This window comes from Lacerta agilis, chromosome 8 (assembly GCF_009819535.1).
Source record: "Lacerta agilis isolate rLacAgi1 chromosome 8, rLacAgi1.pri, whole genome shotgun sequence".
Lineage (NCBI taxonomy): Eukaryota > Metazoa > Chordata > Lepidosauria > Squamata > Lacertidae > Lacerta > Lacerta agilis.
The window spans coordinates 83,166,451-83,180,364 of NC_046319.1; the positions used below are offsets into that span (position 1 = coordinate 83,166,451).

At 47.9% G+C, this 13,914-nt stretch overlaps 1 protein-coding gene across 1 annotated transcript in view; it reads right to left on the bottom strand.

Moving 5' to 3' along the window:
• Window positions 1–4,027: 4,027 nt before the first annotated feature.
• LOC117051905 (zinc finger protein 91-like) overlaps window positions 4,028–13,914 on the bottom strand; it is a 186,517-nt gene continuing 176,630 nt past the window's right edge. The window contains exon 8 of the mRNA XM_033158630.1: window positions 4,028–5,486. Within this exon, the coding sequence (XP_033014521.1) occupies window positions 4,047–5,486 (1,440 nt within the window). The 3' untranslated portion in view covers window positions 4,028–4,046. The remainder of the gene's footprint in view (window positions 5,487–13,914) is intronic.

Genomic DNA, 13,914 nt, shown 5'->3' on the forward strand with positions numbered 1-13,914 from the left:
AAGAAAGGTCACAGGTCATGGGCGCATTGCTTAATACGGATATCGACTCCTCTGAAATTACCTTGGGGTGTCCCAGAGTGCCCAGGTCATTTGGGTCTCATATGTCTCACTTTGACACCATGCCCATGGCATCCAGGACTTCCATGGCACTGTTGACATTTCTGTCTCCTGTGTCAAAGACCTTTGAGGAGAGATCCCAGTTCTCACACGAATGCAAGCTCAACACAGACCTCTTTCCCAAAACATCACCTGCCCTTCTAGGGTTAGATAAGGCTGGAAGTGGCAGGCAACGTACACATCACAACTTTACACAGTGCAGGAGGGTGTCACGAGGGTTACAAAATGCAGGCATATAAAAATCAAGCCTAATGCATTTTATCTAAAAGGCTAAATGCAATTAATACTAGGACACTTCGAACAGAATCAAAATCTCTAATCTCTGTTATTTAATCAGCTATCACAATTTTTACACCAAGCCCTTCCTAGGAAAGCTCAGCTTGGACAGCAACCTCATCAGTGTCGCCAAATCACTCTTATCCCTCTCCCCAGGCATGACGTGAAGAAGCTATTGAATGAATGAATAAATCTTAATTTGCATCAGCCACCGACCACAGTAATAGAACAACATTACGATATACAAAGAAGATGAAAGAAGTCTGTTACATAAAATACTTTTTAAGGTTTTGAGTCCATAGTCAAATAGTGGATCTTATTCTGACCTGGAGGAGGAACTGGCAACCCACTCCAGTATCCCTGCCAAGAAAACTCCATGGACAAAGACAACAGGCATATAAAAGATATGACGCTGGAAGATGAGCCCCTCAGGTCGGAAGGCGTCCAACATGCTACTGGGGAAGAGCGGAGGACAAGTACAAGTAGATTCAGAGCTGATGAAGCGGCTGGGCCAAAGCCGAAAGGACGCTCAGTTGTGGATATGCCTGGAAGCGAAAGGAAAGTCCAATGCTGTAAAGAAAAGTATTGCATAGGAACCTGGAATGTAAGAACCATGAACCTTGGTAAGCTGGATGTGGTCAAAAATGAGATGGCAAGAATAAACATTGACATCCTAGGCATCAGTGAACTAAAATGGACGGGAATGGGCGAATTCAGTTCAGATGACTATCATATCTACTACTGCGGGCAGGAATCCCGTAAAAGAAATGGAGTGGCCCTCATAGTCAACAAAAGAGTGGCGAAAGCTGTACTGGGATGCAATTTCAAAAATGATAGATTGATCTCGATACGAATCCAAGGCAGTCCTTTTAACATCACAGTAATCCAAGTTTATGCACCAACTTCCAGTGCTGAAGAAACTGAAATTGACCAATTCTATGAAGACTTACAACACCTTATAGAAATGACACCAAAGAAGGATGTTCTTCTCATTATAGGGGATTGGAATGCTAAAGTAGGGAGTCAAGAGATAAAAGGAACAACTGGCAAGTTTGGCCTTGGAGTTCAAAATGAAGCAGGGCAAAGGCTAATAGAGTTCTGTCAGGAGAACAAGCTGGTCATCACAAACACTCTTTTCCAACAACACAAGAGACGACTCTACACATGGACATCACCAGATAGGCAACATCGAAATCAGATTGATTATATTCTCTGCAGCCAAAGATGGAGAAGCTCTATACACTCAGCAAAAACAAGACCTGGAGCTGACTGTGGCTCTGATCATCAGCTTCTTATAGCAAAATTCCAGCTTAAACTGAAGAAAGTAGGAAAAACCACTGGGCCAGTAAGATACAATCTAAATCAAATTCCTTATGAATACACAGTTGAAGTGAAAAACAGGTTTAAGGACTTAGATTTGGTGGATAGAGTGCCTGAAGAACTGTGGATGGAGGCTCGTAACATTATACAGGAGGCAGCAACGAAAACCATCCCAATGAAAAAGAAATGCAAGAAAGCAAAGTGGCTGTCCAATGAGGCCTTAAAAATAGCGGGGGAGAGAAGGCAAGCAAAATGCGAGGGAGATAGTGAAAGATACAGGAAATTGAATGCAGATTTCCAAAGAATAGCAAGGAGAGACAAGAGGGCCTTTCTAAACGAGCAATGCAAAGAAATAGAGGAAAATAACAGAATGGGAAAAACCAGAGATCTGTTCAAGAAAATTGGAGATATGAAAGGAACATTTCGTACAAAGATTACCACAATTAAGGACAAAAGTGGAAAGGACCTAACAGAAGCAGAAGACATCAAGAAGAGGTGGCAAGAATACACAGAGGAACTATACCAGAAAGATATAGAGGTCTCATACACCCCAGGTAGTGTGGTTGCTGACCTTGAGCCAGACATCCTGGAGAGTGAAGTCAAATGGGCCTTAGAAAGCCTTGCTAACAACAAGGCCAGTGGAAGTGATGATATTCCAGCTGAACTATTTAAAATCCTAAAAGATGATGCTGTTAAGGTGCTACACTCAATATGCCAACAAGTTTGGAAAACTCAGCAGTGGCCAGAGGATTGGAGAAGATCAGTTTACATCCCAATCCCAAAGAAGGGCAGTGCCAAAGAATGCTCTAACTACCGCACAATTGCACTCATTTCACACGCTAGCAAGGTTATGCTTAAAATTCTACAAGGCAGGCTTAAGCAGTACGTGGACCGAGAACTCCCAGAAGTGCAAGCTGGATTTCGAAGGGGCAGAGGAACCAGAGACCAAATTGCAAACATGCGCTGGATTATGGAGAAAGCTAGAGAGTTCCAGAAAAACATCTACTTCTGCTTCATTGACTACGCAAAAGCATTTGACTGTGTCGACCACAGCAAACTATGGAAAGTTCTTAAAGAAATGGGAGTGCCTGATCACCTCATCCGTCTCCTGAGAAATCTCTATGTGGGACAAGAAGCTACAGTTAGAACTGGATATGGACTAACTGATTGGTTCAAAATTGGGAAAGGAGTACGACAAGGCTGTATATTGTCTCCCTGCTTATTTAACTTATATGCAGAATTCATCATGCGAAAGGCTGGGCTGGATGAATCCCAAACTGGAATTAAGATTGCCGGAAAAAATATCAACAACCTCAGATATGCTGATGATACAACCTTGATGGCAGAAAGTGAGGAGGAATTGAAGAACCGTTTAATGAGGGTGAAAGAGGAAAGCGCAAAATATGGTCTGAAGCTCAACATCAAAAAAACTAAGATCATGGCCACTGGTCCCATCACCTCCTGGCAAATAGAAGGGGAAGAAATGGAGGCAGTGAGAGATTTCACTTTCTTGGGTTCCATGATCACTGCAGATGGTGACAGCAGTCACGAAATTAGAAGACGCCTGCTTCTTGGGAGAAAAGCAATGACAAACCTAGACAGCATCTTAAAAAGCAAAGACATCACCTTGCCAACAAAGGTCCGTATAGTTAAAGCTATGGTTTTCCCAGTAGTAATGTACGGAAGTGAGAGCTGGACCATCAAGAAGGCTGATCGCCGAAGAATTGATGCTTTTGAACTATGGTGCTGGAGGAGACTCTTGAGAGTCCCATGGACTGCAAGAAGATCAAACCTATCCATTCTCAAGGAAATCGGCCCTGAGTGCTCACTAGAAGGACAGATCCTGAAGTTGAGGCTCCAGTACTTTGGCCACCTCATGAGAAGAGAAGACTCCCTGGAAAAGACACTGATGTTGGGAAAGATGGAGGGCACAAGGAGAAGGGGACGACAAAGGATGAGATGGTTGGACAGTATTCTCAAAGCTACTAACATGAGTTTGGCCAAACTGCGGGAGGCGGTGAAGGATAGGCGTGCCTGGCGTGCTCTGGTCCATGGGGTCACGAAGAGTCGGACACGACTGAACGACTGAACAACAAATTCTGATTGCCCCAGCTAAAAACCTTGCAACCTTTGCTGTCACCTGCTCATCTTGATCTGCCAAGAGAAAGGACACTGTGAAGAAGGTCTTAAACACCTTGGCCAAGAACATGAAAGTCACAGCTGTGGGTACGTAGTAGGAATTACTATGAGGCACCAGATGTGGCAAAGAACCCAACTGCAGTCATTACTTCATACTAACTATTGTCTGCTAAAACTAAATCTGTATACAGACACTACTGTACTTTGTCCCCACTGTGAATTCTTTGATGGATCATGAGTTTGGCCTTCTCAATGAATCTCTTTCCACATTCCGAACATTTATAGGGTTCCTCCCCCATATGAATTACCTGATGGGCAGTGAGACCATGTTTCCAGGTGAAGCTCTTTCCACATTCCAGGCACTGATATGGTTTCTCCCCTGTATGAATTCTTTGATGGGAAGTCAAACTGCCCTTTCTTCTGAAGTTCTTGTCACACTCTTGGCACTGATAGGGTTTCTCCCCTGTATGAATTCTTCGATGGGAAGTGAGATGGGAGTCCTGACTGAAGCTCTTTCCACATTCCAGGCACTTATATGGTTTCTCCCCTGTATGAATTCTTCGATGGGAAGTGAAACCTCGGTAGTGACTGAAGCTCTTTCCACAGTCCACACACTTATAGGGTTTCTCCCCTGTATGAATTCTTTGATGGGCTGTGAGATGGTAGCCGTGACTGAAGCTCTTTCCACATTCTACACACTGATATGGTTTCTCCCCTGTATGAATTCTTTGATGGGAAGTGAGGTGGAAGCTGTGAATGAAGCTCTTTCCACATTCCATGCACTGATAGGGTTTCTCCCCTGTATGAATCTTTTGATGGGAAGTGAGACCACCCTTCTGACTGAAGCTCTTTCCACATTCTGAACATTTATAGGGTTTCTCCCCCATATGAATAACCTGATGGACAGTGAGACCATGTTTCCAGGTGAAGCTCTTTCCACATTCCAAGCACTGATATGGTTTCTCCCCTGTATGAATTCTTTGATGGGAAGTGAAACTCTCTTTTCGACTGAAGCTCTTTCCACATTCCAGGCACTGATAGGGTTTCTCTCCTGTATGAATTCTTTGATGGGAAGTGAGATGGGAGCCCTGACTGAAGCTCTTTCCACATTCCAGGCACTTATATGGTTTCTCCCTTGTATGAATTCTATGATGGGAAGTGAGATGGGAGCTGTGACTGAAGCTCTTTCCACATTCCAAGCACTGATAAAGTTTCTCTCCTGTATGAATTCTTTGATGGGCAGTGAGATAGGAGCCCTGACTGAAACTCTTTCCACATTCTATGCACTGATAGGGTTTCTCCCCTGTATGAATCCTTTGATGGGAAGTGTGTTGGAAGCTGTGATTGAAGCTCTTTCCACATTCCATGCACTGATAGGGTTTCTCCCCTGTATGAATCCTTTGATGGGAAGTCAATTTGTCCTTTGTTCTGAAGTTCTTGTCACACTCTTGGCACTGATATGGTTTTCCCCCTGTATGAATCCTTTGATGGGAAGTGAGATGGGAGCTGTGACTGAAGCTCTTTCCACATTCTGTGCACTGATAGCGTTTCTCCCCTGTATGAATTCTGTGATGCACAGTGAGGTGGTAGATCTTATTAAAGTTCTTTCCACATTCTAAGCAGTGATAGCGTTTCTTCCTGATGGTATTTCTTTCATGGGAAGTGGAATGGCAGCTCTGACTGAAGCTCTCTCTGCACTCTGAATACGGATATGGCTCCTTCACTGTGTGGATTCTGACATGGTCTCCCTCGTTCTTCATGTCCAATTCACCACCACCTACAACTGAGAGAGAAATGGATTAGAGACTCAGGAATAAACGAAGCCCCAAATAATGGAGCAATTAGTTCTGGTACAGTCTCCTGCCCTGATCTCCACTAAGTGCTCAACTGCCTGAAGCATCAGGAAAGGCATCTGTTTTCCTTTTTCTTCTTTTTGGAGCGTGTGGAGGAAATGGTCAGGTTTATTTTGTAAAACCTTCCCGGATGTATTGATACTCTCCCCATCTGGCTGGGTTTCATGCTTTGAAAAGGCAGAACTGGAGGAAGAATATTCACAGGGAAAGCAGTCAATAGTCTTCCATCCAAGGCTGTCTGTGGGAGTGTTAGCATCCCAGGTGCTGTGGGTGGCGCTGTTGAGCCCCATTGAAAAATCAGAGGTTCGTCACATAGGGAGATGCCTTGAATTACAAAGCAGATAAGATGATCTAACAGGGAGCCTTACCTAGAGAGTTCAACATCCCACGATTCTCCTCCATGACATCCTGATACAGAGCTCTCTGGTCAGGATCCAGCAACACGGACTCCTCGTCTGTGAAATGGACAACTACATCTTCAAAGCACACTGGGCCCTGAAAGGAAAAGGAAAAGGTTGTCCTCTTAGACAATATCAAGGTCAAGAGCTACACTTCCATCTGTTGTCTTCTGTTCTGTTTTAATGGGATTCTTTCTCTGCACATTTCATTATGGATACATTCTCGTTTCCCACATGGAAGGATCCCCTTTCTTCTGTCCCCCTGCGCTGTTCTTGCCGGGTGGGGAGGACCCTCCTGATGCCCTATAGACATCTTCAAGGTGCGCAGGGGGGCAACGACTGGGGGATGAGAGGGGGGAAGACCCACTGTGCGACTGATGGGGTCCCCTCCTCTCCAGGGCTCTCCCCAGGCAATATGAGACTGCTCCTCCAGCTTCAGGGCTCTCTGGATTGTGGGGTACCAGCAATGAGGAGAGCTTGTGACAAGAGGACTAGGAGACCCTTGTTCTTCTTCACCAGCTGGACTCCTCTCTGCCTCTCGGTCTCCCACATCTCTATCTCCTGCCTCCTCTTCTGCCTCTGTGTCTGGACTGCTCTCTGCCACAGAATCCCCCTGCTCACTAAGTCCTGTTGCCTCTTCAGCTACCGACACCTTCTCCTCCCAGCCTGCTCCCTCTTCTCCCTCTGACCTCTCATCATTGTCCCTCCACCCCTCCCCTGGTCTTGAGCCTTCAATCCTTGGCAGTCCCTCCCACCATTCCTCTGTGTCCAACCAGTCCACGACATCCTCTCCCCACATGGCTCCTACCTGCTCTGGTTCCACGGGGGCAGCTTCCCCTCCGCCACCAAGAAAAGATGGACAAACAGGCCTTGCTGGCATCGTTCTGTCTCCTGCAGGAGAAAATGGTAAGTGCATGCTTCACTCTGAAGGAAAACTACAGGTGGGCCTTCAAACAAGTATGAGTTGCCACCTAAATGTGGACGTTTGTACCCATTTCACATATGAGTTGTGCAACAATACATGTCCCTCTCGTCTGGGCTCTTGGTCCCTTGTGACTTCTCCAACAAGATGAAAAGAAGTCACGGATTACTTTCAGAATCCACAAAATGTGACCAAACACAGAAAAATCTCCTTCCTCCTTACCCAGTGGCCTCTCTTTGGAGTCCAAGGAAGTCTTCTCTGTCTCAGAGGAATCCGGACCCATTTCTGGAAAGTGAGATTTCCTCTGAAAGAGCAACAGGCATTCAAAAGAAGTAGATTAGAAGTGGAATGGCTTAGAACACAAACACTTTAGGGGGGTCCGATATTATTCCTCAGATGCTTTCCAAAAAAGGATGGGCAATTCAGTAGAGCATTGGGGGAAACTCTCCCTCCTCTTTGGAGCCCCTTGGGAGTATCCAGAGGAAAGTCTCTCTCACCTGCTCCTCTGCCTGCTTTCTCTCCTCTGCCTGACTCAGGAGGAATCCTTCGGCCAGGGCCACTGCCTGGGAACTGGTCTCCGCTCCACATTCCCTCACCCAGCTCTCCATCTCTGGAGGAAGGACAGCCAGGAACTGCTCCAAGACCACCAGGTCCAGCATCTCAGCTTTCGTGTGCCTTTCTGGCTTCAGCCATTGACGGCAAAGGTGGTAGAGTCGGCTGCAAACCTCTCGGGGTCCTTTGAACTCCTGGTAGCAGAACTGCCTGAACTGATGGCTCTGCACATCTGAGCAGAGGGTGTCCTCCTCACCCGGGTTCTTCTTCACAGAGTTTTCCCAGAATCCCCCACTGCTCCCATGTTGGATTGCAAGGCCTCTTCCTGCTTCAGGGCCAGCTGAGTCCTGCTCATCCATCTCTGTTCTCAGGACAGCTCCCAGAGATCGGAAGGAGTTCCTAGGTCTTCTGCCACGTTCTGTGTGTCCTAATGAGAGGTTTTGGCAAATCCTAAAAAGCAAATACATTCTTTTCTTATAAAATTAATACACAGTAAGGAGGAGAAGGTTCCCTGGGCAAGCATGAAGATGTGTAGGCAGGAATCACAGCCCAGACCAGGAGTTTCTTTTTTAAATAGGAAGAATGAAGTCAGGATTGACAAGTGAGTCATTTGTACCAGGTGGACTCAAGGCAAGAGTGGGGTTCCCTCCCTCCCCCCCAAATGTCAGGGCCCGTTTCTTTCCAGCGTCTGTCTCCTTTTCCAGCACTTGGAATCTCCCATGTTCTCAAGACAGACTACTGGGGTGGGGTCCCTTTTTTTCTTTGTTCTGAGGGCCAAATCCTGATCTGGACAACCCCCTCGGGCCACATGGGAGGGGGCCAAAGGACAGCTCCCAAAGGCAAGAAAAATAGGACTCCCCTTCATTCTGTGATTGTAAGTGGTTTTAAGTTCTTTTCAGTATTGTGTTTTAATGTTTTAATCTGTCTTGGGATCTTAGGGAGAAAGATGGGGGTGGGGGTGATGATGGAGGTGTTACATAGCTTAACCCCCACCCAGCCACATATGCTTGGAGGGTCTTTGGGATCCTACATGGTCCCTGGGGGCTCAGGTGGCCTCGCGGACCAGGAGTGCCCATTTGAAGCTCCAGCCACTGTCCCTTTGTCACAGAGAGGATGTGGCCATGGGACTCCCTGCTCTGGATCCGATGGGATTGTTGCAAGGTCCTCTGTGTGGAACTGGAAGGCGGCACCGAGACTGGCCTCAAATGGCTGGGGGTCCCTCTTTTTATCCATGGTGTATCTATCCCACCTTTTTCTCCAATCCATGGATCTGCCCCTCCCCCCTGAATACCCACAAAACTCTTTGGGAACACATTTATGTCATTTAAATGCTACTCGATATTGATCCAGAGCAGAACTCTCACATATATAGTTAGCAGAGTAGAAATTCAAACACATTGCAGGATTCCTAATAAATAGATCGGAGGCAATTCTATATTTCGGGGGGGGGGGCGACTACCAAGAGACCGGGATCTACTCACAGAGTTAAAAAGTCGCAGTGATCTTTTGGGGTGTTCAGGTCAAAGTTCTTGATCTTTTTTTACGGAAGTAAAGATCCCCGTTTTTTGGGGGGGGTTTCCAGGTAAAAGTTGAAAGTTGTTAAGCTTCTTTGGGAGAGCCAGTGATCTACCCGTGATCTACCGTAGACATCCAGTGATCTACCCGTAGATCACTACCTACCATAGCTGTGAACTTTTCCCTTTTCTTGCGAGGAATCCTATTCAAAATAAGGGAATTTCCCTTAAAAAAAGGGAAAACTTGACAGCTATGCGACCTACCTGTTGGACATGCCTGCTAGATTTCCTCCAGCAGATCTTTCCTGCCAGCGAAGGCAAATGAGCAGAATGGTCACAAATAATCCAACCCACCCAGGATTGGCACCGTCCACTTGCAACAGACTTCATTTAAACTCGCCCCACCAGGCCCCCTCCCCTGCAGCCCTGGGACTCCCCCCCTTCTCCCCACTGCGCCCTATGGGGAAGAGAGAGGAGGCTTACAAGATCCCAAAGGATCCCCCGACGCAGCTCTTGCAGAGGAGAGGAAATGGGGATGGGGGAGGGGATTTACTCGGGAGGACCTCGTGTGTGTCCCCCCTTATTTCCTGTCCTCTCTAGGAATGCAGCTCAGTTCCTTTTAACCCTTGGCGAGCAGGGCTCCCCCCTCCCTCCCTCCCTCCCTCCCTCCCTCTCTCTGCAAAGGCGGAGCCCCGGGCATCGCAGCAGCACCCAGGGGGGTCTTATTTGGGGAAAGTCTGGGCTGGCTTCGGAGCTGCTCCCTCCCTTGGAAACGGAAGCAGGAGCAACAGTGTTACGGAACATAATCGGGTTTCCCCCCCTCATCCCCACCCCCCCTTACCTCGGGTCAGCAAAAGGAGGAGCCGAGATGGAGAAGGAAAATAGGGGTCAGGAGACCTGATCTTTGTTTGTTGCAAGGAAGGTGGGAAAAGGTGAAAAAGAGAAGGAACTCCCAGCGAGGGGGTGGAAGAGATTTAAAAGGGGATTCTGGATTTCCCACAATACATCACCGATATGTCATGACATCGTCACAAAAGAGGAGGGGTTGTCATGCAGAAAGGGGAAAGTGTCGCCCCCCCCCCTGTCTGTCATTCCAGCTCCCCACACCTTTGAATTCAGGAGCTGCTTCCCCAAAGAACAAGACCAGGATTTACTCCCCCCCCCCCCCCAGTCTCAAGGCTTCCCTTCCTGCGCTTCTCCTCTGAAAGGATCCGTATTCACTCCAGGTTTCTCTCTGGGGTTTGTGCTGCTGCCTCCTATTGCGAAGATGGATTCCCACCTGAGGGAGGGGGGGGGGCAAAGGACCTTCTGCTTGAGGGGGGGAGGGAGAGGGAGCCCTGCATTCCCCCCCCCCCGTTTCTGTCCAGGATGCATTGTATCCGCTCGTGGCTACATTTTGTAGAGCGCTTCTTCCACTCTTTCCGGGGTCCATTCTTTCGTGTGCATGAAAGAAGTGTGCATGCACATGAAAGCTCATACCAAGAACAAACTTAGTTGGTCTCGTAAGGTGCTACTGGAAGGAATTTTTTATTTTGTTTTGTTTTGATTCTGCCAGGAGAGTTCGGCTCTTGAGTTCGACTCCTTGAGCGTAAGAAATCGACCCTGGAAAGCATGGAAGAAGCGCTCTACAAAATGTAGCAACAAGTGGATACAATGCATCCTGGACAGAAACAGAGGGGAATCCAGGGCTCCCCCTCCCTCCCGCAGAAGGTCCTTTGCCCCTCCCTTAGGTGGAAATCCAGCAATAAGAGGCAGCACATACCCCAGAGAGAAACCTGGATTGAATCCGGATCCTTTCAGAGAAGAAGCTCAGGAAGGCCTTGCGACTGGGGGGGAGGAGTAAATCCTGTTCTTGTTCTTCAAGGTTTTGGGAGCTGGAATGACAGACGGGGCGGGGGCGGGGGCCACGACAGTTTCACCTTTCTGCATAACAACCCCTCCTCTTTTGTGACGATTTAATGACGTTTTGGTGATGGTGGGGGTGATGTATTGTGGGAAAACGGGAAAGCCTTTTAAAATCTCTTTCACCCCCTTGCTGGGAGTTCCTTCTCTTTTTCACCTTTGAACCTTCCTTGCAACAAACAAAGATCAGGTCTACTGACCGCTATTTTCCTTCTCCATTTCGGCTCCTCCTTTTGCTGACCGGAGGTAAGGGGGGTGGGGATGGGGGGGAGCGGTGTAGATAAGGCCCGTAAACCCGATTATATTCTTTAACACTGTTGCTCCTGCTTCCGTTTCCAAGGGAGGGAACAGCTCAGAAGCCAGCCCAGAGGGTCCTCAAAATAAGACCCTCCTGGGGGCTGCGATGCCCTGGGCTCCTTATTTGTTGGAAGGTGAAAAAGAAAATCAAGACAGTTCAGGAGGGAGCTGGGTGCACTCGGCTCGCCAAGGGTTAAAAGGAACTGAGCTGGATTCCTAGAAAGGATAGGAAATACGGGGGGGGGGAGGACAAGGTCCTCCCGAGTAAATCCCCTCCCCCTTCCCCATTTCCTCTCTTCCAGGAGGGAGGTTTTCGTCTCCTCTGCAAGAGCTGCATCGCTGGAACCTTTGGGATCTTGTAAGTCTCTCTCTTCCCCATAGGGCGCAGTGGGGAAGTCCCAGGGCTGCCGGGGAGGGTGCCTGGGGGGCGAGATTAAATGAAGTCTGCTGCAACAAGACGGTGCCAATCCTGGATGTGTTGCATTTGTGACCATTCTGCTCATTTGCCTTCGCTAGCAGTAAAGCTCTGCTGGAGGAAATACAGAATTGCCTCCGATCTATTATTTGGGAATCCTGCAATGTGTTTGAATTTCTACTCTGCTAACTATATGTGAGAGTTCTTCTCTGGATCAATATCGATTAGAATTTAAATGACATAAATGTTTTCCAAAAGATTTTTGTTGGTATTCAGTGAGGAGGGGCAGACCCATGGATTGGAGAAAAAGGTGGGATAGATACACCACGGATAAAAAGAGGGACCCCCAGCCATTTGAGGCCAATCTCGGAGCCGTCTTCCAGTTCCACGCAGAGGACCTTGCAACAATCCCATCGGATCCAGAGCAGGGAGTCCCATGGCCACATCCTCTCTGTGCCAAAGGGACGGTGGCTGGAGCTTCAAAAGGGCCTTCCTAGTCCCGGAGGCCACCTGAGCCCCCAGGGACCATGTAGGATCCCAAAGATCCTCCAAGCGTATGTGGCTGGGTGGGGGTTAAGCTGTGTAACACCACCACCATCACCCCCACCCCATCTTTCACCCTAACTTCCCAAGGCAGATTACAATATTAAAACACAATACTGAAAAGAACTTAAAACCACTTACAATCACAGAATGAAGGGGAGTCCTATTTTTCTTACCTTTGAGAGCTGTCCTTTGGCCCCACCCATGTTGCCCGAGGGGGTTGTCCAGATCAGGATCTGGCCCTCAGAACAAAGAAAAACCCCAGTTGTCTGTCTTGAGAACATGGAAGTGCTAGAAAAGGAGATAGACATTGGAAAGAAATGGGCCCTGACATTTGGGGAGGGAGGGAGGGACCCCCACTCTTGCCTTGAGTCCAAATTACACCTGGTACAAATGACTCACTTGTCAATTCTGACTTCATTCTTCCTATTTAAAAAAAGAAACCGAATCTGGGCTGTGATTCCTGCCTATACATCTCCATGCTTGCCCAGGGAACCTTTTTCTCCTCCTTAAAAGGTAAAGGGACCCCTGACCATTAGGTCCAGTCGTGTCCGACTCTGGTGTTGCGGCGCTCATCTCACTTTATTGGCCGAGGGAACCGGCATACAGCTTCCGGGTCATGGGGACAGCATGACTAAGCTGCTTTTGGTGAACCAGAGCAGTGCAGAGAAACACCGTTTACCTTCCCACCAGAGCGGTACCTATTTATCTACTTGCACTTTCACATGCTTTCGAACTGCTAGGTGGGCAGGAGCTGGGACCGAGCAACAGGAGCTCACCCCGTCACGGGGATTCAAACCGCCAACCATCTGATCAGCAAGCCCTAGGCTCTGTGGTTTAACTCACAGCGCCAACCGCGCCCCTCATTACTCATTACCTTTCTCCTCCTTTGTTGTTGTTGTTCAGTCGTTCAGTCGTGTCCGACTCTTCGTGACCCCATGGACCAGAGCACGCCAGGCACACCTATCCTTCACTGCCTCTCGCAGTTTGGCTAAACTCATGCCAGTCGCTTCGAGAACACTGTCCAACCATCTCATCCTCTGTCGTCCCCTTCTCCTTGTGCCCTCCATCTTTCCCAACATCAGGGTCTTTTCCAGGGAGTCTTCTCTTCTCATGAGGTGGCCAAAGTACTGGAGCCTCAACTTCAGGATCTGTCCTTCTAGTGAGCACTCAGGGCTGATTTCTTTGATAATGGATAGGTTTGATCTTCTTGCCATCCATGGGACTCTCAAGAGTCTCCTCCAGCACCATAATTCAAAAGCATCAATTCTTCGGCGACCAGTCTTCTTGATGGTCCAGCTCTCCCTTCCGTACATTACTACTGGGAAAACCATAGCTTTAACTATACGGACCTTTGTCGGCAAGGTGATGTCTTTGCTTTTTAAGATGCTGTCTAGGTTTGTCATTGCTTTTCTCCCAAGAAGCAGGCGTCTTCTAATTTCGTGACTGCTGTCACCATCTGCAGTGATCATGGAACCCAAGAAAGTGAAATCTCTCACTGCCTCCATTTCTTTCCCTTCTATTTGCCAGGAGGTGATGGGACCAGTGGCCATGATCTTAGTTTTTTTGATGTTGAGCTTCAGACCATATTTTGCGCTCTCCTCTTTCACCCTCAGTAAAAGGTTCTTTAATTCCTCCTCACTTTCTGCCATCAAGGTAGTATCAT